The 27,638-nt window shown below is 38.3% G+C and overlaps 1 protein-coding gene across 6 annotated transcripts in view; it reads left to right on the forward strand.

Annotated features, from left to right (window-relative positions):
* The window catches only part of DLG2 (discs large MAGUK scaffold protein 2), a 2,330,119-nt gene that overhangs the window by 507,495 nt on the left and 1,794,986 nt on the right, over nucleotides 1–27,638 (forward strand). For all 6 annotated transcript variants that reach the window (XM_061406089.1, XM_061406091.1, XM_061406093.1 and 3 more), the window contains exon 4: nucleotides 6,937–7,011. In XM_061406089.1, the coding sequence (XP_061262073.1) occupies nucleotides 6,937–7,011 (75 nt within the window). The remainder of the gene's footprint in view (nucleotides 1–6,936; nucleotides 7,012–27,638) is intronic.

Genomic DNA, 27,638 nt, shown 5'->3' on the forward strand with positions numbered 1-27,638 from the left:
TATGCATATAAGTTAAATAAGCAGGGTGACAATATACAGCCTTGATGTACTCCTTTTCCTGTTTGGAACCAGTCTGTTTTTCCATGTCCAGTTCTAACTGTTGCTTCCTGACCTGCATACACATTTCTCAAGGGGCAGGTCAGGTGGTCTGGTATTCCCATCTCTTTCAGAATTTTCCACAGTTTATTGTGATCCACACACTCAAAGGCTTTGGCATAGTCAATAAAGCAGGAATAGATGTTTTTCTGGAACTCTCTTGCTTTTTCAATGATCCAGTGGATATTGGCAATTTGATCTCTGGTTCCTCTGCCTTTCCTAAAACCAGCTTGAACATCTGGAAGTTCACGGTTCACGTATTGCTGAAGCCTGGCTTGGAGAATTTTGAGCATTATTTACTAGCGTGTGAGATGAGTGCAATTGTGTGGTAGTTTGAGCATTCTTTGGCATTGCCTTTCTTTGGGATTGGAATGAAAACTGGCCTTTTCCAGTCCTGTGGCCACTGCTGAGTTTTCCAAATTTGCTGGCATATTGAGTGCAGCACTAGTCAGCAAATGTGTTTTCTAGTAATTTTCAGTTCAGTTCAGTCATTCAGTCATGTCCAACTCTTTGCGACCCCATGAATCGCAGCATGCCAGGCCTCCCTGTCCATCACCAACTCCCGTAGTTCACTCAAGCTCACGTCCATTGAGTTGGTAATGCCATCCAGCCGTCTCATCCTCTGTCGTCCCCTTTTCCTCCTGCCCCCAATCCCTCCCAGCATCAGTCTTTTCCAGTGAGTCAACTCTTCACATGAGGTGGCCAAAGTACTGGAGTTTCAGCTTTAGCATCATTCCTTCCAAAGAACACCCAGGGCTGATCTCCTTTAGAATGGACTAAGCATTAATTCTTAAATAATGATGTTTACAATAATTCATCCTTTAAATGTAATTATTCCTTACATTTATACCATACTTTACATCTCACAATGTATTTGGAAATACAGTAGTACAGTCATTTTAGTTCTGCCATGGCAGTTAATTTTGCCCTTTGGAAACATCATGTTTTAATCTCTTTTTCTTTATCTGTCAAACACCTGAGAGTTTCGGAAAAGATGGGAAAGATACCTTATGTGCTTTTCCAGAGACCAAACTCAGGAGAACCTCTTGAGTTTTTGTTTGTTTTTATAGGATCAAGCCTGGATCCCTCTAGGTCCACTCTGTGGCAGGACTCCCTGCTGTCCATAAGCTGTGAAGTAGAAATAAACGAGGGGAATGGCTAAAGTCTGCTTTCCCTGTAGCATAGAATCATACTTGCCCTCATTCCAAGGTTTCTGTGACCCAAAATCAAGGGGTTTCCTCACCAAGTCCAAGGACACCTTGGTTCACTATCAGCTGGTGCATGGCATCCCTTTTCCTGGAAGGCCCTCTACTCATCCTTTCACTCCTAAAATCTTCACTAGAAAAATGAAGTATCTTCTCTATAAAGCCATACCTGACTCAGTCAGTCACAGTTCAAGAGTCTAGCCTTTGGCCTCAGTTTCTCTGCACCATTTTTCAGGGTCCTTGCTCATCCCTTACTCTTGATCCTAAAAATGGATGAGATACATCTTTTTCCTCTGTCCATGTCACTTTTTATTTATATCATATGGTATACCATATACCAGCTTTCATTATATAATAATTTCATGATTATTAGTGGCCCTTTTTCTTTGATTGAGAACTTCTCTAGACATAGACTGAGTCTTGATATATCCTTATTTCTAAATAATACAATAACTAATTTATTAATGAATATTTGTTGACTAAATGAATAAATGAATGAGTGGTCCTAGTTTTTAATCCTGTTTTAAAAGTAACATGTTGCATTATATCTCCTAAAATATTGGGTGCATTTTAAGAGAGGATTTAAATTTTAATATCTCTGAATTCTGTTATCTCTATATATACCAAGCATGTATGAGAAATGAGTGGCTGAGTAAATAAGTGAAGAATATGTATATAGTACTATTATATGACGCTTCTGAACACAGGAAAAAATTCTATGATTATGAGAATCATTTTATTATGAATAGAACAACAGAGGTTTTTAGTTTTTTTCTCTGCTTTTAGAAGAACATGCTGTTTTGAATGAAGCATTTAGGTCAAAATTTTATTTGGGTATATCAGTTCTTATTCTACCACACACAAACTTGTTCTGAGAATTAAATGACTAAAACGTCACTTTGTTGTTGTTTAGTTGCTCAGTTGTGTCCAACTCTTTTTGCGACCCAATGGACTGTTGCCCACCGGGCTTTTCTGTCCATGTGATTTCCCAGGCAAGAATACTGGAGTGGGTTGCCCTTTGGTTCTCCAGGGGATCTTCCTGACGCAGGGATCAGATCTTCATCGGCAGGCGAATTCTTTACCACTGGGGAAGCCCATACAGGCACTTCAGTTCAGTAGCTCAGTCGTGTCCAACTCTTTGCGACACCATGAACCACAGCATGCCAGGCCTCCTGTCCATCACCAACTCCCAGAGTTTACCCTAACTCATGTCCATTGAGTCAGTGATGCCATCCAACCATCGCATCCTCTGTCGTCCCCCTTTCCTCCCACCCTCAATCTTTCCCAGCATCAGTCTTTTCAAATGAGTCAGCTCTTCACATCAGGTGGCCAAAGTATTGGAGTTTCAGCTTCAACATCAGTCCTTCCAGTGAATGCCCAGGACTGATCTAAACTCCAAAACACTGTAACAAATGTAAGCCTCTGATACACAAAAAATTTCTACTCTCTCTGGGGATGGAATGGGTTGAGTGAAAAATCTTTATAGCATTTTCTTGAAATTCTTTGTGGTTAGATATTTATATAATCAATCTGAGATGTAATTGTCCAGCATATTTGGCTCATTTGCTCAGGATATTCTGGAATGAAATATGTCAAGATAATTAAAGTCAGAAAAAGACAACCAACGAAGATGAGAGAGCTGGAGACAGCATAATATTTTAAAAAGACCAAAACTCAATAGATAGTTTTGCTCTTAAGAAAACATGTTTTTCAGAGTTAGCTTTTCAAATCCCCAAATTCTGGTCAAGTCATATATCAACAGTCTAGAGGCATAAATATTCAGTGTCGATGGATGAGAGGGAGAAGGGAAAGTGAAATCTGTCTTTAGGGTAATTTGTCACCAACTTCTACCTTAAACTCTAACTTGGAGAGAGACTGGCCATTGAGGGAATTCTAATGTTTCCTCTTGATTTTTGACCTAAGAAATTAACTTAAAAATAGACTAGAGAGTGTCCTTTCCCCTAGTATTTATACTGATTCTTGCTGGCCTTCTAAGGGCTGTGCTGTGCTTAGTCGCACAGTCGTGTCTGACTCTTTATGACTGTAGCCCTCCAGGCTCCTCTGTCCCCAGGCTCCTTTGCCTGGGGATTCTCCAGGCAAAAATACTGGAGTGGGTTGCCGTGCCCTCCTCCAGGGAATCTTCCCAACCCAGTTATCACACCCAGGTCTCCCACATAGCAGGTGGATTCTTGACCTTCTGCGCCACCAGGGAAGCCCATAGCCAATAACCCCAAACTCTGTTTTGTTTCCCGCATTAAATATTAGAGAGAAAATACTAAAGATGGAGAAGAAAAAGAGAATTTTTAACCTTTTTCTTCCCTAGCTGTGACAGTTCCCTTGACCCATGTTAGATTCTGTCTTCTTTAGAAGTAGAATAAAGGGGTAGGTAAAACCTGAGGTTGGGGTTTTCAGTAAGGACGCTGAGTGGAAAACTCTTGTGAGAGTGTTTGGTCCAGTAGCTCTTAACCTTTATTATCATGCAAACTCACAGAGAAGTAACCACATCCTGTGCTAACAGTGGATCAGAATGATAGGGATCCTCAACTGAGGATGTGCCTCTTTGGAGGAGGAAACAGATTAGATTATTGGGAGGAATATAGGTGGCTATGTGCTTCTCCAGTGGCTCAGCTGTAAAGAACTCCCTGCCTGCAATGCAGGAGACCAGGCTTTGATCCCTGGGTTGGGAAGATATAGTCCATAGGGTCACAAAGAGTCAGACAGGACTGAAGTGACTGAGCACACATGCGGCACTCACATGGGTAGATATAGGAGTGGATCAAATAAAATCCTCTCAGTTTATAAGTGAGAAAAATGAGGTTTGAAGTGTTAAAGTAACTTTCCCAAAGTTCCACAAATAGATTCATGGAGACACTAATGAAATCTAAGATCCCAACTTCTATTCCAATCTTTTTTTTTTTCTAGTCACACACTGTAGATTACAAAATAATATATATTTTCATAGCATCTGTCTTCAGTAGGCCTTTTTATGTTATCTGTCCCTGTGTGATCATATTGTTAATTTTCGTAATTAAAGCACCAATTAAAAATATGATCACATATTGTGTGTGATCATATTGTTAATTTTCATGGTTAAAACACCAATGGGCTTCCCTGGTGGTTCAGTCGTTAAAGAAACCTGCAATGGAAGAGACCCAGGTTTGATCCCTGGGTTAGGAAGATCCCCTGGAGATGGGAATGGCAACCCACTCCAGTATTCTTGCCTGGAGAAGCCCATGGACAGAGGAGCCTGGTGGACTGCAGTAGCCCATGGGGTCGCAGAGAGTTGGACACTTTCACTTTCAAAACAGCAATGAGAAGGCCTTAATATCTGAAACTCAGGTAATAGTGAGACAAGAAACTCCGAGAGAGTTCTGTCTTTCTTTACTCCATGGTATATATCCATAGAAGTTTAAACACTCCTTATTTATGCCCCCCATCACATTTTATGAGTACTCATATTCCTACATCTAAGCACAGCTCACTTATTTATTAAATTTTGCCTCTTTACCATGTGCTCCATAAAAATATACATTATCTAGATATAAAAAGAGCTTATTATTACTACTATTACTACTAATAACTATTATGAATTACTACAAAAGACACATTCTTCACCACTAACATTATTTGATATGATTTCTCATAATTAGAAATAATAGCTAGCATTTTAATAATGCTTTCACATTTCAAAAAGCTTATCTTTATATGTAGGTAAATTATATTTATCTGACTTATCCTATCAGAAAAGGAAAATAAAATTGTCCTTTTACTTTGCATGTCCTTTTTCATAAAGTCCTTGCAAATTGTGATAGTTATCTGAAGCAAATCTTTATCATCTGAGAGCAGTCCTATGGATTTGTATATGCTGAGTCACTCAGTCATGTCTGATTCTGTGACCCCATTGACTGTAGCCCACTGGGTTCCTCTGTCCATGGAATTTTCCAGACAAGAATACTGGAGTGGATTAGCCGTTTCCTTGTTTAGGGGATCTTCCCGACCCAGGGATTGAACCTGCATCTTCTGCACTGGCAGGAGTATTCTTTACCAATGAGCCACCTGGAGAGCCCTGTGAATTAGGCAAGATACTAATTCTGTTTTACGGATGTGACTACCAGACTCACAGCACCTCCTGGCAGCAGGCACGTGGTAGAGCTTAGCTTGAAATTGTGGTCACCTGACACCAGTCCAGGGCACCTTATATACCCTGTTGGTACTTTATGTCATATTTTGATTTAAACAAGAATACTGAGCCTGGAGACTGATGATGTAAGTGTATTTTATGGTGACTTTATCAATAATCACTCAAACAGCATTTCAGAATTTAGTGATGCCTTAAAAATAAATCACCTAAATAAAGGTTGCTCTGAAAAGCTTACAAATCACAAAATAAGATTCTTAGCACAAGTACTGAATCCAATACTTTGTTCCAGTTAAATTAGACATGTTAGGATCATTGATAAGATGAAATCATGTTAGTTGATGACATGTCTTAAGCTCCATTAAACAGAAAATGAAAATACGAGCTTCTCATAGAAGGAGCATGCATGGGCTGCAGAGTCAGTCAGATTTTTGCTGCAGTCTCAGTTATGCTGCTTTCCTGTAGGATAAATTATAGATGAGTTTTTTACCCTCTGTGAGCCTCAGTTTTCTCTTCTGTCAAATGGGCATAACAATACTTCTGTCCATATTTGTTTTAGCAATGAGTGATAAAATACTGAATCCAGAATAATCTTTAGCATATTTAGTAATTCAGTAAATCACATCTGTGGTTTATATGATTATTGCTAATATTGTTAGTAATTTTTATGTATTATACTTGAGTGTGCAATAAAATAAGAGATAAAAAAGTTTTGTAATCATTTCCTCCCCTTTTAGCACTAATCAGAGCTCTTATTACAGGATGGAGCTGTATTGCTGGTTAAAAGAAAGCACTTCATTTTCTCTAAAAGGCCAATTAGTATTGAATTTATAGGAGTTACAACAAAAGAATAGGTTAGCCTGAGACATTTCTTATGTATCTCATAAGTGAAATATCTCTTATATGAAAAGTACTGCCTGGCAAATGGTTTAGAATGTTAAATCTCTGTGCTCCTGGTTTCAATTCTTTGCACCTCAGTCTCTGATCTGACAAGAAAGGCCTCTAAAATCTATCTTGTCCAACTTTACTTTCTCTGGTTCTATGAAATGCCCTAGAGAGATCTTCACTACTAGTTCACAGTCTGGAAGGGGAGATAAGTAAACACATCTTTCTGTTACTTGGCTCAAGTGGTCTCACAGGGATACAGGATGTATCAGGGTCCTCGGGGAACCCAGAGGAGAGACCAGGTCTGCCTCTGGCTTTGGAGGCTTCTCAGATGGTTCCTACCGGGATCTGAAAAACCAGCTGCTGAGAAAGCCTGATTCCAAAACCCCAGGATTTAGAGTAATAGAACACAGCAAAGAATAGTTTCTTTGGCCTTGGTAAGAGTAGAAATAACATACCTCATTTCTTTCAGCACTGCACCAAAAAATCATCCTCAAAGATTTCTCCTGTACTTGTAAATATGGCAATAAATACGTTGATGATAAACCTATCAATGGCGTATATTGCTGCACATAGTATATAGAACATAATATCAGTTTTATTTATTTGCAGCAAAACCAAGGCAAGTGTCCAGCCCAGAACTGTTCGGTGGAAGGTCCTGCTTGGATGCCTGTTCACCACTGTACTGTAAGTTACTTGGATTATTCTAAGATTGGCCAGGTTAAGAGATAATTATTTTTATATTTTGGAACAACCTTCATGGAATGTGCTAGAATTAACACTCTGAAATTCTAGAGTTCAGCAGACCTTTTGAAAGGAGAAAGAATGTCTCCTCAGAACGCTCTTCATTTTAAGAAACACCTGTGATCAGGGATTCTATGTATTTATTTTTGGAGTGAAAGCAAATTGCAAAGGATTTGTCTAAATGGATTATTGATGGTTTACAATTGAATAGTCTTTGAAATGAATATATTTGCCCATTTATTTTTCTCAGTAGCTGCATATTCATGAATACTTGATTTTAGATGCCTTAGAGAAAGATTCTTTCTCTTCTTCCATTCTTGTGTTGACTGTTTAATAGTGATGAGTACATGGATTTGCAATTTTCAACTCTTCGTGTTATAATAATAGACTCTGCATTTGTGTGAAATCTTCCATCACAGAATTTTCAAGTGCCTTAGAAACAAACAGGTACTATGTCATTATTCCTGTGTAGCAAATGGAAGACTTAAATGCAGAGGAACTAAGAACAGTGCACGAATTCTAAGTCCGGGAATAGATTCTGGACACCCTGACTGTCCTTTCGTGAACTCACTCTGCTAAGCTGTGCTCTGAATAAGTGAAGAAAGTGACTGATTCATATGATTCTCTCTTATACATACATTGCCCGATAGAAAGGACAGTGGTTCCTCTGGGAACTGTGTGTGCTGTAACTGACAGTTTGCAAGTCATGAAATAATTTGTGTGTGATGAGGACAAAAAGTTCAAAGGTTCCTTTTGAGACATTCCCCTCGTTTGACCCACCTTGCAGGCAGTGTAAAGTGATATGTGGAACTCTTTAATAAATACCCTCATCTTTTGTTGAGGTACAGGCTTCTGAAAGGCGCAGCTGCACTATCATAGCATGACTGATGGCTGTGTTAAAAGGCAGTAGGTCTGAGGGAGCCTGTTTCTCACAGATCGTGTGAGAAAGCGGAAGCTTGTCTCTGTCTTTTGTTTATCTGTGGAAGATGAGATGGTGGGGTAAGCTTTAATGAAGGAGAGACGATGGTGGTAAATTTTGGAGGCATTTTGGCAGTGTGGAAGCAGCTGAGACTTGCTCGAGACTCGGAGAATAAAAATGTCACACTTTTGTGAGCAGATGGTCAGAAGGGAGTGTATGCTTAGGGACTCTGCTGATGCCAGAGAAAAGATGAGCTTTAATAATTCTATTTCTTCATCAATCACTGCTTTTATTGTATCCCTGATGATAGTATTTCACAATTACTGATTTATATGTCTGTTTCTCCAAGGAAATCATGTACTCTTCAGGGTCCTAGTATACTTACATCTAGGTAAATCCCTGAGTTCATGGTAGGAGCTCTGTGAGTGTAGATTTAATAAACGCATCTTCAACTTGTTGATTTCCTCTTTATAATATAAGCTTTAGTAAATTTTTTACAGCCCTCATATTTCTTGCTGAAGAAGAATAAATATATATTTTACTTTCTTAGGTGGTTTCCATTTCTGACCTTCAGGTGTCCTGTTATACTTTTTCCTTCAGAGTGTGTGTTTTGAGGAATTTTGTTCTCATACTAAACAAAATTTTGTCATTTGATTCAGCTGTGCCAGGCACTGTGGCAATTGCTAAAGATGAAAGATAAGATAGTGATTGCATTTTATCAAATACATTCATGTATTCCAGTTAATAGCTGATCCTCCAGAATACTGATAATTCCAGCTCCAAATAAAATAAATTTGACATTATAGTTATTTTGTATAGTCTTACTGCAGGAAAGTCCATTATTAGAATTCTGTGTCTTATGGTTTAACAAAACAGTTGAGCCTTCATTATTGCCTTGGGGTTGGACCATTGAGGATCTGAGAATCCCAGATTGTCTTCCTGCTGTAGGACACTAAAGATCAAATATGGGAATGACTACATTTAAGATCCTTCCTGAAGATCACAAGTGTGAAGGGCCAACATTGAAATCTGATGTTCAGTTCTATGGTTAGGTGAGGGCATCAAAAAGATGTTTCTTCTTGCTCCTGCTTTAGAATTGGAAGCTACTGTTTACATGGATTTCCTTTGCCATTTACTTAAAAGTAATAATGAGCTGGCCAAGAGGTTCATTTGGATTTCTCCATATGATGTTATAGAAAAACTTTTTGGCCAAACCAATACCTCTCCTAGTGGGGCAGACACTTTCTGCAGGAATTGCGCAACCCATAATGATTCTACTTTCTCTGGTCAGTAACTCCTTTCTGCAAAGGTAGGCACCTCACAGCCATGTTTGGGTTCTCTGAGTCTATCTTGGGCCATGACTGACTGATCCAGAGCTAAATATTTGATTCTAGATGAGCCAGTTGGATTCTGTCTCCTGGGTATTTTAAATCTGTACCAGAGAGATATGAAACTGATAGCCATCAATATTGAATCATATGAATGACAATAGTTTGGGAAACAACCTGTGAACTTCAGTTGCTAAAATTCCTTGAGCTGCCAAGTATTTGCCCTTTGAGGTTTTGCTCCCTCAAATCTCTCTTTGATTTTGTGAAAAGGTCCCAATAATCTGCTGATAACCAGTAAGTTACTTTTTCCCATTAAGTTGTATACATTTTTTTTTTGATAACCATAAACTATTCTGTACTGGGCTATAACTGATTAACGATGTAGTAGTTTCAGATGAACAGCAAAGGGATTCAGCCATACATGTTCATATGTCCATTCTCCCCCAAACCTGCCCCCCACCCCAATCCAGGCTGGCACTTAACACTGAGCAGAGTTCCATGTTAGATTTTACTTTGTTTGTTTTGAGAAATTTATTGTTCTTTGATTTATTTGTAGCCAAAAAGTAAATAAAACTCCCTTAACTAGTATCCCCTGGTCAGCAACATTTATGGAGCTCCCGCTAGAGTTAAAGTTGATGTAATGAGTAGTAATCTCAGACAGAAAGAAGTACTCAGAATCGTGGGATTTTGATAATTTATAATAGTCCATCCATTTCGGTATTTGGTTATATACAATAGGTGGGTACATAAAAATGAGCAAGGGATAATTTGGTAATGACTTAATCCACATTCTAAAGTGGAAAGTATGGATACTTAACTATACAGTAGTGAAAAGCATCTTTACATAACAAAACTGTATAAGATATGTAAAGTAGTTCTGGTATTAATTTTCATTTTCTCATCTCTCAAGAAATAGAGAAACTCTTAGTCTCCTGTGTTTAACAGAATGTCTTATTAGCCTCAAATCCCCCATGGGCTGAAGCAGGTTATAAATAAATCAATACATACTTGAATTCATAATAAATAGATAGTTTCTGTTATCTTTGTGCATTTTTAAAATTCACTTGATTCTTTCCTACATTTCTCTCCCTATTGCCTCGTTCTTTCTTGGTGTTTTGTTCTGGGATGATTGTATCCTTATAATTGGGCTTCATTACTTTTTTCAGAACAGTCCTGATCTTTGTGTGTTCATTTGCCCTCAGGTTTATTTTAAATGCAGAGCTTTTGTCACTGGTTTTTCCAAGAAAATTTATCCCTCCAAATTGCTTTGCAGATGCTTAACAACAGCTACCTATTGCCTCAAAAATGACTTCTATTACTTCTTGCTCATTCTCTTCTAGGAGGCTCTCTTTTTTGGCACTCCACATGTCTGTAATAATGGGACCAAGAAGTATTTTTAAAGACTTTTCCTTTTAGATACAATTACAGTGTACAGATTGTGATTCAAGCTGGATAGAAAATTTACCTCCAGTAATTATACAGAAACCTGGACACATTTATAATTCCTGAATACTTGTAAGTGAAATATCTTTTCTAGTGAGAAGTGTGACAGTTTTATTGTTTACTTAACTCTCCTTGTACGGCTGTATTAAACACTAGAATGATAGCCTTCCTCACCTCTGTGCTTTAAATTTAGTTGGGTTGTATGCACATTGGTTTGTATGATCACAACTATGAACACAGTGGTTACCCGAACCCTGCCACTTATTAACAGATGAGAAGAGACCCATAGGTTCTGGGACTCAGGTGAAGACAGGCAGGTCTCTAAATCTGAAGTGAAATAGGCTAAGAATTAGTTTTTGGCTGTTGGAAATAAAGAACCTTTGACTTGACCAGCTGCTGCTGTTCAGGGCAGGTCTCTGGTCCACTCAGTTTGACTCTGGCCTATGCATGGGTTAGGTCACCTCGAGGAATGTCCCTAAACACAATCCTTAATTATTAAGCATTACTCAGAAATGGCTGTAACATATTATTTTTTTGATTGGACATGTGGTGTATCAATACATAGAAGAATTATATGCTTGCACACCCCTTAATTCCTGGAAATTTAAAAAGAGTATCATGAGAGGAGTTCTGAAAAGCTAAGTTGAAAATAAAACCTCTGCTATTATGGAGCTTATCATGGATATCGTTATATCTACATATCTCTATTGTTATATAATATTCACCTATAAATAGATATGGGAAATATTTTCAAAAATCATTTAAGCATTTGCAAATATTAGAACACTGTACTCTGAATATATCAATTCTTATTTACTCATTCAAGAAGCACTTACTGAGCATAGTTTATAAGTTGTAACTGACCTTTCAATTCCCTGGGATAGAACAGGGAAAAATACATGCATATAATCATTATAATGGGTAATACTTGCTATATAATGGTCTATAGTGCATGCTGAGTCAAAAAGTCATTTCCAACTCTTTCTGACCTCATAGATTATAGCCCACCAGGCTCTTCTATCCATGGGATTTTCCAGGCAAGAATCCTGGAGTGGGTTGCCATTTCCTTCTCCAGAGGATCTTCCTGACCCAGGGATTGAACCCTCATCTCCTGCATTGCAGGGGGATGCTCTACCACTGAACCACCTGGAAAGCCCATGGTCTGTAGAAAAAACTATAAATTCTCCAAATGGAGATTTACCTCAAGATGGATTTTAGAAGAGAGAAGGTGCAATATTTGATGATAGTTAAGTATAAAAGCTTTAGAACTGAATAAGATTTGTGTTGGGCTTCCCTGGTGTCTCAGATGGTAAAGAATTTGCCTGCAGTGGGGTCACCAAGAGTTAGACGTGACTGAGCAACTCACTTTTGCTGTTTTCACTTCAAAGTTTATGTTAAAATATGAATTCTGCCACTTGCTTGTCTTTATAACCTTGAACAATTTGCTTAATCTCTCTGAGTTTGCACCTGTAACAAGATATTTTGAGATTTACATGAGATAATGCATAGCAAGTGTTAATTCACACCGGGCATATGGTAATTGGTTGAAAACTGGTAAAAGGAAAAAAAAAAAAAAGACAGGTCATTTTAGAAGAAAGTGATGGGGGATAAACTGGTGAGGAATCATCATTAACTGAGGGCTCTTTATTTAGGAGGGCTCTTTTTTCTGAAGGGCTTCCTTGGTGGTCCAGATAGTAAAGAATCCTCCTGTAATGCAGGAGACACGAGTTCGATACCTGGATTGGAAAGATTCCCTGGAGAAGGGAGTGGCTACCCACTCCAGTATTCTTGCCTGGAGAACTCCATGGACAGAGGAGACTAGCAGGTTACACTCTGTGGGGTCGCAAAGAGTCAGACACAACTGAGTGGCTAATACCTTCTTTTGAAAGGAATTCAGGCTGGGACATGAAGTTTCCATGAGTTAATACACAACTCTTTATGACTATAAAAAAAGAAATCTTGAAGCTCTTGGAGATAAACATTTGCCCTGTGACAGGAAAGAACTGATGATATGGAGTGTAATATTGAGATGTTTGTATTTTGAGAAATATAAAGCCATTTTTGAAGAGTGGGGCCAGATACTCTCTTTAATTTAGAAGCATATGAACAATTTCCCTACCATGCTTCTCTAGATTATGAAAGTAATTTTTCTGTTTTATGGGAAATCAATAAAAACAGACTTTCCTCTAAGAAACCAGAGGAGATGTTCTTTTAAAGTGTTAATTGTTTCAGCATGTTCTCCCAGTCCGCCTCCCATTACCCACAGTTGGATCATACGCTCTAATTGAAACCAGTTAATACAATGTGCTTAAGCTCTGCTATACTAGTGTAAAGCTTTTATTCACTTTGTTTTGGTAGCTCCTCTCTTCCCCCTTTCTTTCCTCCACAGTTCTTTATGTGACTTCATTTTGTATACCTCCCAAGTAAATACACAGACCATGGCACTAAGAAATGTCCAACCCAGTCATAAAATAAAAAATGTTGTGTCTGTTTTCTGAGTGTTTGCAGAAACACTCAGAACCTGCTGGCCAACTCTGCTGCTGGGAAATTTCACCCAGGATGGCTTAGATGGGTACTGTCTTACAAAGACTGGATGTGATTTTTATTTCTTAGGACAGGGATTTCATACTATCAGTGGTTAATTCCCTTACAGAACAAAAAGTTAGGATAAGATGATCACAGCTTTAAGAAAATTATGGAAAATTACAGAGTACAGAGCCTTAAATTGGTCTACACTGGGATTAGAGTGCATCTGGCCATAGGGGTGGTAGCCATGGAGTTAGAAAAGAATCCAGAGGGGAAATTATCTTAGAAAAATCACAATGCACTTTAAGAAATATCAGCTCTGTGCAACGGCTCTGATTCCAACTTGGTTGAAGTTAGGGCTTTGAATCAAGACAGTATGAGGAGGACTAGGCTGACACAATGGAGACATTCCTTTTCCTCCTCTCTTCTGGCCTTTACAGTACTTTCAGCTTATAAGTTTCCTCTCTGGGTTTGAAAGAGCCTTCTGGGAACTGCAGTTGTGGTTGTTGTTCAGTCGCTAAGTCAAGTCCGACCCCATGGACTGCAGCACACCAGGTTTCCCTGTTCTCAACTATCTCCCAGAGTTTGCTGAAGTTCATGTCCATTGAGTAGGTGATGCTATCTAACCATCTCATCCTCTGCCACTCTCTTCTCCTTTTGCCTTCAATCGTTGTTACACTGATCTTTGAAACATACTCAGAAAGGGAACCCATGGTATTTATGGGGTTGGGGGGGGCTGTTGGTTCATGCGAGAGAGGAAAGGGCATTTCCAGTGAGCACACATAAAAACTACACAGAGTAAAGAACAGAACACATGTAAACATGTACCCAGAATGCCTGTGCAGAGATGAAGGTTTCACGTCCTGAGGTTGCTGGCAAGATCTGAGAAACTAAATAGAGGAATGGTATGTAACCATCTGGGAACAAAAGGCAGGCCCACAGTAAAACTGGAGCCAGCAAAGTTGGTGTCCCAAGCTTCCTCTTTCTGCACCTTTTAATATTTCCCTAGAATTCCCACTTTATCCAGCTTAGTTAATTTTCAGTCTGTTCAGTTCAGTCCTCAGTCATGTCTGACTCTTTGCGACCCCATGGACTGCAGCACACAAGGCCTCCCTGTCCATCATCAACTCCCAGAGTTTACTCAAAGTCATGTCCATTGAGTCAGTGATGCCATCCAACCATCTCATCCTCTGTCATCCCCTTCTCTTCCCACCTTCAATCTTTCCCAGCATCAGGGTCTTTTCCAGGGAGTCATTTCTGCACATCAGGTAGCCAAAGTATTAGAGTTTCGGCTTTGGCATTAGTCCTTCCAATTAATATCAGGACTGATTTCCTTTAGGATGGACTGGTTGGATCTCCTTGCAGTCCAAGGGACTCTTGAGAGTCTTCTCCAACACCACAGTTCAAAAGCATCACTTCTTTGGTGCTCAGCTTTCTTTATAGTCCAACTCTCCCATCCATACATGACCACTGGAAAAATCATAGCTTTGACTAGATGGACCTTTGTTGGCAAAGTAATGTCTCTGCTTTTAATATGCTATCTAGGTTGGTAATAGCTTTTCTTCCAAGGAGAAAGCATCTTTTCATTTCATGGCTGAAGTGATTTTGGAGCCCCCCAAAATAAAGTCTCTCAGTGTTTCCATTGTTTCCCCATCTATTTGCCATGAAGTGATAGGACCAGATGCCATGATGTTAGTCTTCTGAATGTTGAGCTTTAAGCCAAGTTTTTCACTCTCTTCTTTCACTTTCATCAAGAGGCTTTTTAGTTCCTCTTCACTTTCTGCCATAAGGGTGGTGTCATCTGCATATCTGAGGTTACTGATATTTTTCCCAGCAATCTTGCTTCCAGCTTGTGCTTCTTCCAGCCCAGTTTTTCTCATGATGTACTCTGCATATAAGTTAAATAAGCAGGGTGACAATATACAGCCTTGATGTACTCCTTTTCCTATTTGGAACCAAGTCTGACATCTTGTTTATCTGTTCATCAGTTGGTAGACATTTGTGTTGTTTGCCTTTTTTCAATATTGTGAATAATGCTGCCATGAGTACACATGCAAGTTTTTGTATGGACATATGTCTTTAATTCTCTTGAGTATATAGGAGAGGAATGATTGTCTTGTGTGGTGACTGTGTTTAACTTTTTGAGGAACTTCCAGATTGTTTTGCAGAGCTGTTTTACCATTTTATATTGCTACCAGCAATGTATGAAGGTTCAATTGTGCACATCCTCATCAGCATTTGTTCTTAGCTTTCCTTTTTATTGTAGTTTTCCTAGTGTGTATAAAGTAGTATCTCATTGTGGTTTGGGATTTGCAGTTCTCTAATAATTAGTGATGTGCTGAGCATCTTTTCATGTACTTTTGGGCTATTCATTTGTCTTTGGAGAAATGCCTATTTAAGTTGTTTATATTGTTTGTTTCATTTTGTGGTGTTTTTTTTTTTTTTGATCTTTAGTTCTTTCATAAGAGTTCTCTATATGTTCTTGCTACTAGTTCATTATTTTATACATGATTTGCAGGTATTCTGTACTATCCCATGGTTTGTCTTTTTATTTTTTGATTGCATCATTTCAAGCAAAAAAATTTAAATAGATGAAATCTAGTTTACTTTTTTTCATGTCACCTGTCATATCTAAGGAGGCTTCATGTAACAAGATCACAAAAATTTACTCCTGTCTTTTCTTCTAAAAATTTTATAGTTTTAGCTCTTACATGTATGTCTATGACCTATTTCTAGTTAATTTTTATGTATATTTGTATATGGATAGCCAAGTGTCCCTGAACCGTTTGTTGAAAAGTATTTTATTTCCCCACTGAACTGCCTTTACATCCTTGTTGAAAATCAATTGACTATTAATGTAAAGGTTTATTTTTGGATCTTCAATTCTATTCCACTGATTTATATCTTTTTCCAGTGCTATACTGTCTTGATTACTTGCTTTGTAGTAAGTTTGAAACTGAGAAGTGTACATCTTCAATTCTGTTCTTCTTTCAAGATTGTTTTGGATATTTGGGGTCCATTGCATTTTTATATGAATTTAGAATCAGCTTGTCAGTTTACAGAAGAATCATCTGGGATTTTGATAATGATTGCTCTGAATCTGTAGATTAATTTGGGAAATATTTCCATTTTAATAGTACTAAATTCTCTGATCCAGTGAATGCTTTACTCTTTATTTAGGTCTTTAATTCCTTTCTACAGTGTTTTATAGTTTTCAAAGTACCAGTTTTTGCATTTTTTTTTGTTAAATTTGTTACCAAACATCTTATTATTTGTTATGCTATAAAATGTTTGTTTCCTTAATTTCAATTCTTCATTGCTAGTGTATGGAAATACAATAAATTATTTACTTATTGTTTGTGTACCCTGTAATATTGTTGAACCTCTTTGTTCTAATAGCTTTTCAGTGAATTCCTTAGAAGTTTCTGTATACAAGATCATGTTATCTGCAAAAAGGGATAGTTTTGCTTCTTCCTTTTCAATCTGGATGCTTTCTATTTCATTTTCTTGCCTTGGCAAGAGTATTCTGTACAATATTAAATAAAATTGGGACAAGCAGACATTCTTGTCTTGTTCTTGCTTTTAGGAGAAAGTTCAGTGTTTCATTATTAAACATATTATTAGCTGTGGGATTTTTATACATGGCTTTTATCAGCTCAAGGAAGTTCCCTCTGAGTCCTAGTTTGTTGAGTGTTTTATCTTGAAAGAGGGATTTTGTTTATTTGTGTGCTTTTTTTGACATTTGTTTTTAATACTTAAAATTTTCATGTGCTGTAAGAATGCCTTGACTTTCTATTGAGAACACTGTGCAAAACTTGTCTAGGATTCCTGCAAGTACAATCTACCTACTCATAGTCTACACCTGGCTTTGCCAAAGGATAATTCTTCCCTTATTTGACAGGTAAGAAAACTGAAGCTCAGAGAAGTGAAATATTTTTTTGACCTTGCAAAAAAATATTTTTTGGTATTTTTAAGTACCCAATCTGGTGCTATTTCTGACATAATTCACTGTCTCTCCTGAGCAAATATATTCTCTTGAGTTTGCTGTGAACAATTCAGTTCAGTTCAGTCACTCAGTCATGTCTGACTCTTTGCAACCCCATGGAATGCAGCACACCAGGCCTCCTTGTCCACCACCAACTCCCAGAGTTTACTCAGACTCATGTCCATTGAGTTGGTGATGCCATCCAACCATCTGTGAACAATAATAAATTCAAAAGAATTTTAGTATCTATGGTTTTTTAGTATCTATGCCTTATGTCATGAAAGGTGCCACCTGGATTCTGTACATTGAATGCTGGATAACACGGCGTTGCTGGACATCCATATTGGCAGCCACAGTAGCACATTTGAAGGTCTTCCTTCACAGCACCAGCAGGATGTCTATTCTCATATGACTTATTTGGAGAAGAACACAACATAGATAACCACTATAGAGAGAGTTAGAATAAACCTGACCATTTAGGAATTTAGTTATGTCCTTCCATTCAGAGCTAATGAAATTTTAATAATGGATTTTCTTTAAAAGGATTTCCAGGCTCTATCTTTCTTTTTCTTGGTTTCATCATTTGACATAAGAATTAAATATGAAATTTTCTCTCAGAGATCATTCCATGATCTATAAGCTGCAGGGTTGTTTGTCACAGACTTGTAGAGGGATGCTAATATAGAATATGGTGCTTCAGTTATTTCTAAATGATTAAGAGTTATACTTAAATGATTAAAATACCTAGACCTGTGATAGGTCTAGGTATTTTCTAATTCAAGGGCTTTTTCTCTATGTTCAGAAAAGCCCCTGGAAAATTTTTTGTTCCCTCTGACATTGACTTAAGGAAGCTGCAGCTGTATCTGCTGAACAGCATTTTATTTACTTAGTTTCCCATAACCTCAATTATGTATATAAACTGAGAACCATCTGGAAGTAAATATCATGTTGAAGTCAACTAAACCAGTATTTCAAAGCTCACAGCTCACTTACAGGGCAGCTACCTATTTGTGACTTCACTGTGTGAGCTTCTTATTATTTCTCAGGCACCTGTGTTTGAACAAGAGAGACCCATTATACCATTTTTTTCTGAGCCTATTTAGATACATTTCTAATAATCCTGGCTTATTGAATACTGGAGTGGGTAGCCTTTCCCTTCTCCAGATCTTCTCAATCTAGGGGTCATACCCAGGTCTCCTGCATTGCAAGCAGATTGTTTACCAGCTGAGCCACAAGAGAAACCCTAATAATCCTGGCTACATACTGTCTAAACCATTAGAAGGTCCAGATAATTAGAACAGGTATATGGAAATTCAGGAGAAAGCATTAATAAAGCCTGGTATATTAGGATCCATGGGGAGTGTCAGACAACTGTGAGGAAAGAAGTAAACATTAAGAATAAGCAGAAGCCCTTAAACTCTATGAGGTAACTGAGTGGTGGGGCTTGGGTTCTTTGCAACTTGATATTTTAATTGATGTTCATAAATGTTGGCCAGGAGTCAAAATATAAAATTATATCCAATGATTTTCTTTGGAGAAGAATTACCTTTGTGACTTCTAACAGCAGTTACTGAAACATTTGCAAATTTTTAAAAATGTTCAAAATACAAAAACACATTATGCTGCAAAGGATAAACTTTAATTATCTGGTAGATTCATGTTTGAAAACATCTCTTTCTTTGGTGGTTTTGTTGATGAGCAGGGAGCTGGCATGCTTCAACGTGTACAAACTGTCAGGGCAGTGGATTCTTCTCTTCTAAAGTAGTTGAGTTAGTCATTTGAGTTTGTAGTGGAGGCAGAGGTGGCATTGAGGGAGTCAGAGAGCCTGACAGCAGAGCAAGGAGCCCTGGTGATGCGTGAAAGACATGCCTTGGGTTTTCTAGCGTCATTGATTTTTAGCGGCATAAGATCTTGGCACATGTTGGCATTACATGAGCTTCTCAGTGGGGGTAGCATTCTTCCTATTGAACTTTGCCTTCATTACTTAAGGAAGCAGTGTTAGTTACATAGTAACAGGCTCATGAATATTGGAGTCAGGAAGAGCTTGAGATCTCCTTTCTCTCACTAGCCATATGAACTTCAGTAAGCATTTCAACAACTCTTTGTCTCCCTTACCTCATAGGTGAAGTAAGAACAATAAATAGATACCTACCCTGTACACCCCACTCCAGTACTCTTGCCTGGAAAATCCCATGGATGGAGGAGCCTGGTAGGCTGCAGTCCATGGGGTCGCTAGAAGTCGGACACGACTGAGTGACTTCACTTTCTCTTTTCACTTTCATGCATTGGAGAAGGAAATGGCAACCCACTCCAGTGTTCTTGCCTGGAGAATCCCAGGGACAGGGGAGCCTGGTGGGCTGTCATCTCTGGGGTTGCACAGAGTCAGACACGACTGAAGCGACTTAGCAGCAGTAGCAGCAGCAAAACTATTTTCAGAATTAAAGACAATATATACGATATGCCTAAATTAGTGTCTACTATGTTAGCACATAGTAGGCACTCAAATGTATGTTGATTTTGTTATTTTATGGCATTCCTGTTTTTGGCATGGTAGGATTCTGAAAATGGTTACAGCTTGAGATCTGTATTTACCCCACCAAGGCCTTTGAGCTGTGAACTCTCAATAGGATGACCTACTTTCTTCGTACCTCAGATTTTAGATGTAATTGAAAAGGTATAGAGTTTGAATATTTAAATCAGTGAATTTCATTTTACAAAGCATAAAGCTTTGATTTTTTGACAGTGATTTCTAATACGATTTCTATGTCTTTGAAAGTTGTGAATTCAGTACCATTGCTATATTATTTTTTGGCCACTTGAATTCCTAAAAAGTATGATGAGAGAATGGGCTTTAGCACTGAGGGGTGCAGGTGCCTCTAAAACATGCATGATTGGTTGGGTTGTGGAGGGCTGTCTCGTGCAGTTATGATGAAATCTCCCTTCCTTTTCCAGTAACAAGGTAAATGAGTGTCTTATGAACTCCTCTAGGTTCCTTTCCCTAGCTATCATATTATCCCCTTTAATTGATGTTTTTAGATCACGTGGAACAAATAGAGATATTATCAAGTATTGATTTGGGTATTGGTGCTGTTCATAAACTGGCTACAGTTATGAGTCATGAATGACAAGCTCTTCCAAGTGAATAATCCTGCCTTGAAAATCTCATACTGCACACATCTCCTTGATTCAGGGGATGGGTATATTGCACAAATTTAAATGAAGGCCATACAACACATGAGCAGGAGGGTACTCCATGTAGTGATGCTTATAGGCTTTTAAAAATATTTGTTCTTTGTGTATTTTTTGTACATTAAAAATTATTTATTGGGCTTCCCTGGAGGCTCAGATGGTAAAGAATCTGCCCGAAATGTGAGATACCCAGGTTTGACCCCGGGGTAGAGAGGATCCCCTGGAGAAGGGCATGGCTACCCACTCCAGTATTTGTGCCTGGAGAATTCCATGGGCAGAGGAGCCTGGTGGGCTACAGTCCGTGGTGTCACAAAGAGTTGGACATGACACAGACAAATTATTTTTCATGAATCTAGAAATCCGAGGACATAGCAAGAAAGCAATGTTATTTAAATAATTGAATTACACAAAGAAGATATGAAGGTGTTTTTGTCAAAGATTTTCTTACACCTGCTTACCATTCTGACTGTCTGTGCTGCTCTTCTGATTGTGCTTGTCTCCTGCTCAGACTTGCCTCATTAGATTTAGCCCCAGGTAGTCCAAACAGGGGAAGCTATTCTATGAGGCCACGTCTGTAGCAGCAGCCAGCTTCCTACGTCCAGTGCAGAGCGGGTGTCCGTGACAAACCTCTTGAAGCAGCCTCCAGCGACTTTGGATCTCTGTGGACTTGTACACATGTTTGGACAAACTTGGCCTGGAGAAAAGTTTTAACAGTGCTTGACACAGAAATGGAACATTAATTGCTGCAGCTCCTCAAGGAGGTCCTGTTGATAGCAGGCAGCATTAGTCTCCTGACGGCCTCATACAAACAGCCCTTCCCAGCCTGGATTAATGGACTGGCTTCAGCAACAAAAGGTACAACAAATGCTTCTAATCAGAACCCCAAACCTAAGCATGGCTGAAGGAGGTGGCAAAGGAGCCGATTTCATACCAACCACTCTTCTTTATAGCAATGAGAGAGAATGTATACAAACATTTGAGTACTTCATTTACTGACCCATATATTTTCAACCAACTCAGAACAAACACCTCATTTAAAAAATCAATGCCATTCAAGTTTGGATTGGCTAAATCTCCCGACCACAGGGAAAGAAATGCTAACTGATCTTGAAGGCTATTTTAGATCGCATTTTGGTGAAGTAAAAAATTTACATAATTTAATATCCACAGCTTAATTAAAACATCCTATAAATGTCTTCTCTCTAAATATGCTAATCCTTATGCTGTTGAAAGAATCAGTTTGTTTCTGCAATGTATTTGGTCATACACTGTTGTTCTTTAGGTTGTGTCAGCATTTTCATTAAAAAGTTGTGATCTGTCTATAACTCAGAAGCAGAAACATCTTCTGAGCTAAGACTTAATGTCCAAAGTCTTTATCCAAAAACAGTTTTCTTAAGTACACACAGAACGGAAGTTTTATGACTCTGTGAAAGCTTGAGGTCTATAGGAAGACTTATAAGCCACCAACAAAAGAATCTCATTTATTTCTGTGCATCAAGACAGCCCACAGAATCTGGGAAAGAAGCTAGGCTGTGGAAGGGAACCCAACCTCTTCTGACACTGTGCTGGAGAGTCAGGGTACATAGCGTTATTCTTGGTTGCACTGCTTGAAGGATCCTGGAAGGATCGTGGACTCTGGCACCTCCTGTAACTGGTTAGAGTCCTGCCTGTACTGTTTACTTGATTTGGGAAATTCCTTCCAAGCCATGTGTGTGGACTGAATGAAATGACACACAGAACTCCTGCATACCCTTCAATTTCTTCTCTCATGATTTGTGATGTTTTCCAAAACCACTGACTTGCTGTTACTCCATTGTTTGTTATTGTTGTTCAGTTGTTAAGTCGTGTCTGACTCTGCAACCCCATGGACTACAGCATTATAAGAAGCCAGGCTTCCCTGTGCTTCACTGTCTCCCAGATTTTGCTTAAACTCATGTCCATTGTGTCGGTGATGCCATCCAACCATCTCATCCTCTGTTGCCCCCTTCTCCTTTTGCCTTCAATCTTTGCCAGTATCAGAATCTTTTCCAGTGAATCTGCTCTTTGCATCAGGTGGCCAAAGTATTGGAACTTCAGCTTCAGCATCAGTCCTTCTAATGAATTAGGTCACGGCTAAAGAGTGTAAGGACATGTCACACAATTAGAAAGTAGGCAGAAAATCACCTGTTTCTTCCCCACCAAACCCTAGTCTGGGGACTTCCTTTGCTTTCTGTAGTCTTAAACTATGTAGACAGGAGCCCGCACTGCCCAGCAAGTCAACATGAGCAGGCATTCTTGTCAAGGAAATCCCATGGCAACAGAAATGTGGCCTTTTGTAGATAAAGTGAAATGTTCTCTTTACAACTGTCTATTTAAAGAAAAAACAATTGGAAGTAAGGAAAATTTTAAATTTTCTGTTGTCAGAAGAGCTTGACAAGAGCTAGTTCATTATCTGAACATGTTATTTAAACAAGCCTCAGTCTTCTGTACCACATCTCCATTATTTTTTAGGCTCGTCAAAACCTATTTATCCATCTGCCTTCATTAATTCCATAAATATTTACAGAGTGCCTACTATGTCCCAGACACTGTATTAAGTCCTGTAAATTCATAGTGTGAGGAAACATCCACAGTCCCTGCCCTCAAGGAGGGAGCAGCAATACATTAAAGAATCTTGTAAATGAAGATAAAGTGATTTGGGTGGGTGCTACAGAGGAGATGTACATGGTGCACTGGGAATGCTTTTGAGGACATCCTTATGTAGAGAGGGAAGTCAAAGAAGCATTCCCTAAGGAGACGCTAATGTTGTTCAGTTGCTAAGTTGGCTGACTCTTTGTGACCCTGTGGACTGCAACACACCAGGCTTCCCTGTTCCCTACTACCTCCTGCAGTTTGCTCAAGGTCATGTCCATTGAGTAGGTGATGCTATCTAACCATCCAAGGGTATGCTAATTAAGCTTAAGTTTTAAAAGTAGGATCAAAATTGGGGAAGGAAGAAGAAGAGATTTATTTGGGAAAAGGGAAGCATATATACAAGGATCCTGTCTCAGAAGAGAAAGGAGCTGTATAACAGGGCTGGAGGGAGAGAATACAGGGGCAGCTTGGTAAGAGAAGATTGGAAAAGAAGACACAAACCATCTAATATTAACGATTTCATTGAATTATTTTAAGTAGATTGAAGAGAGGGGAGTGAAGCAGGTAACATGGTCATATTTGAATTTTGAAATCCTCACTCTTGATGTTATGTGAACACATAGGATTATGGGGAAAAAGTTGCTGGTTAAAAACAAAACAGAAAACTACTTATGAAGCTTTTATGGGAATCCAGGCAAATGATGGTGGTAGCTTGAATTAGGGTGGTGGTGGAGAGGGAGAAACAATGAACAGATATGAGATTTTTAGGTATGAACATTGCAGGACATAGATATGAACTGCTTATAGGAGTGATAAGAAAGAGTCAAAGTTGACTCCCAATTACCTGTGTTATGTGAAACATTGGATAGAGGTATCATTTACTGAATTTGAGAGTTCTACAAAATCTTTATTTCTGTAGGAAGATCAAAATATACATTCTGGATAACTTAAGTGTGAAGACTTTCATTTTATTCATTTATTTAATGAAATACAGTTGATTTATAATATATTCATTTCATGTGTACAACATAAGGATTCAACTTTTTTATGGACCATACTCCATTTAATGGTATTAGAAAATAATGACTATTTCCCTGTGCAGTATAATACATACTTATAGCTTATACACTTAATACATAGTAGTTTGTACCTCTTAATTTCCTACCTCTATCTTGCTCCTCGTCCATGCTTTTCCCCCACTGGTAGCCACTAGTTTGTTCTCTAAATCCAGAGTCTGTTTCTGTTTTGTTATTCTTTCCTTTGCTTTATTTTTCAGATTTCACATACAAGTGATTAAATATTTGACTTGTCCAAGTTATTTCAGTAAGCCTAACACATAACAAAGGTCCATCTAGTCAAGGCTATGGTTTTTCCAGTGGTCATGTATGGATGTGAGAGTTGGACTGTGAAGAAAGCTGAGCGCTAAAGAATTGATGCTTTTGAACTGTGGTGTTGGAGAAGACTCTTGAGAGTCCCTTGGACTGCAAGGAGATCCAACCAGTCCATTCTAAAGGAGATCAGCCCTGGGATTTCTTTGGAAGGAATGATGCTAAAGCTGAAACTCCAGTACTTTGGCCACCTCATGTGAAGAGTTGACTCATTGGAAAAGACTCTGATGCTGGGAGGGATTGAGGGCAGGAGGAGAAGGGGCTGACAGAGGATGAGATGGCTGGATGGCATCACTGACTCGATGGACGTGAGTCTGGGTGAACTCTGGGAGTTGGTGATGGACAGGGAGGCCTGGGGTGCTGCGATTCATGGGTTGCAAAGAGTCGGACACGACTGAGCGACTGAACTGAACTGAACTGAACTGAACACATAACACCCTCTAGATTCATTCATGTTGTTGCACATGGCAGGACTTCATTCTTTTTAATGGTTCAGTAATATTGTTTTATGCACACACACACAATCACACATACCACGTCTTCATCCATGCATCTGTTGATGGACACACAGGTTACTTCCTTATCTTGGCTTTTGTAAATAGTGCTGTTAACATTGGGGTATGTGTATCTTTTTGAATTAGTGTTTTCATTTTTTCTGGATATATAGCCAGGTGTGGAATTGCTGGATCATATGATAGTTCTGTTTTTATTTCTTTTAAGGAACTTCTGTACTGTTTTCCATGATAGTTACACCAATTTACATTCCTACCAACATTGTACAAGGCTTCTCCACAGTGTCTCCAACATTTGTTATTTGTAGACTTTTTGATGATAGCCATTCTGACACATCTGAGGTGTTTTTTTGATTATGGTTTTGATTTATTTGCATTTCTCTGCTAATTAGTGATATTGAATATCTTTTTTTTCCATGCCTGTTAGTCATCATTATGTATTCTTTGAAAAAGTATCTATTCTTGTCTTCTGCCCATTTTTTGAATGGGTCATTTGTTTTTGATATTGAACTGTATGAGCTGTTTATGTATTTTGGATATTAACCCCTTGTTGGTCATATCATTTGTAGTTATTTTGTCCCATTCAGTAGATTGTTTTTTTATTTTGTTGATGATAATCCTTGGCTGCAAAAGCTTTTAAATTTAAATAAGTCTCATTTGTTTATTTTTGCTTTTATTTCTTTTGCCTTAAAAAACAGATCCAGAAATATACTGCTGCAATTTATGTCACAGAGTGTTCTGCTGATACCCTTTTCTAGGAGTTTAATGGTTTCAGGTCTTACTTTTAGGGTTTTAATCATTTTGAGATTTTTCTTGTTACTATGATGTGAGAAAATGTTCTAATTTAATTCTTTTACGTGTACCTGTCCAATTTTTCCAGCACTACTTACTGAAGAGATTGTGCTTCTCCATTGTATATTCTTGCTTTCTTTGCTGTAGATTAATTGACCATAGGTGCATGGTTTTATTTCTGGGCTCTCTATTCTATTCCGTTCATCTATGTGTCTGTTTTTGTGCCAGTACCATAATGTGTGTGTGTTTATTTTTTAATACATCTTTCATCTTTTGGTTAAATTTATCGCTCTTTTATTTTTTTGATGCTGTTGTATATGGGTTAGTTTATTGATAGTTTGTTTTTAGTATATAGAAACACGGCTGACTTTTTGTTTGTTGACTTTGTAAACTATAACTGTAATGAATTGTTAAAAATTTTTTTTGGTGGAGTTTTCAGTTTTTAAAAAATTTTATTGAAATATAGTTGAATTACAAGTGTTAGTTTCAAGTGTAAAGTGATTCAGTAAATATCTGAAGTGAAGTGAAGTGAAGTGAAAATCACTCAGTCGTGTCCAACTCTTTGCGACCCCATGACTATAGAGTCCATGGAATTCTCCAGGCCAGAATATTGGAGTGGGTAGCCTTTCCCTTCTCCAGGGGATCTTCCCAACCCAGGGATCAAACCCAGGTCTCCCATGTTGCAGGTGGATTCTTTATCAGCTAGAATATTGGAGTGGGTAGCCTATCCCTTCTCCAGCAGATCTTCCTGACCTAGGAATCCAACTGGGGTCTCCTGCATTGCAGGCAGGTTCTTTACCAACTGAGCTATCAGGGATATATCCATCTATATGTATATACATATTCTTTTTTCACATTCTCTTCCATTGTGCTTATCTGGGCTTCCCTGATAGGGCTGGTAAAGAATCCACCTGCAATGCAGCTGACACCAGTTCGATTCCTGGGTTGGGAAGATCCACTGGAGAAGGGAATGGCAACCCACTCCAGTATTCTTGGGCTTCCCTGGTAGTTCAGATGGTAAAGAATCCACTTGCAATGCTGGAGACTTGGGTTTGATCCCTGGGTTGGGAAGATCGCCTGGAGAAGGGAATGGCAACCCACTCCAGTATTCTTGCCTGGAGAATCCCCATGGACACATCTATCTATATATACATATGCTTTTTTTTACATTCTCTTCCATTATAGGTTTTAAAAGATATTGAGTATAGCTCCCTGTGCTGTATACAAAATATATATTTATATATAAAATATACATTTTATATTTTAAATTATATATGTGTGTATTTTAATCCTAAACTCTTAATTTGTCCTTCTTTCTCCCTCTTCTTTGGTAACCATAAATTTGTTTTCTATTCTATGAGTCTATTTTTTGTAAATAAGCCCATTTGTATTCCTTTCTTTTTTTAGGTTCCACATATAAGCAATATTATATGATATTTGTCTTTCTCTGGTTTACTTCACTTAGTGGGATAAGCTTTAAGTTCATACATGTCACTGCAAATGCCATTATTTCATTCTTTTTTGGCTGAATAATATTCCATTGTACATGTATACCACATCTTCTTGATCCGTCCATCTGTTGATGGATATTTAGGCTGCTTCCACGTCTTGACTATTGTAAATAGTGCTTCTATGAACATTGGGAGTGCATGCATCTCTTCAGATTATGTTTTCTCTGGATATATGCCAAGGAGTGGTTTCATAGGATTGTATGGCAACTCTATTTTTATTTTTTTTAAGGAATTTCCATACTATTCTCCATAGTGGCTGTATTAGTTTATGTTCCCACCAACGAGGTAGTAGGGTCCCCTTTTCTCTACCTCCTTTCCAGCATTTACTATTTGTAGACTGTTTGATGATAGCCATTCTGGCTGA

Source organism: Bos javanicus, chromosome 29 (genome assembly GCF_032452875.1).
Source record: "Bos javanicus breed banteng chromosome 29, ARS-OSU_banteng_1.0, whole genome shotgun sequence".
Taxonomy (NCBI): domain Eukaryota; kingdom Metazoa; phylum Chordata; class Mammalia; order Artiodactyla; family Bovidae; genus Bos; species Bos javanicus.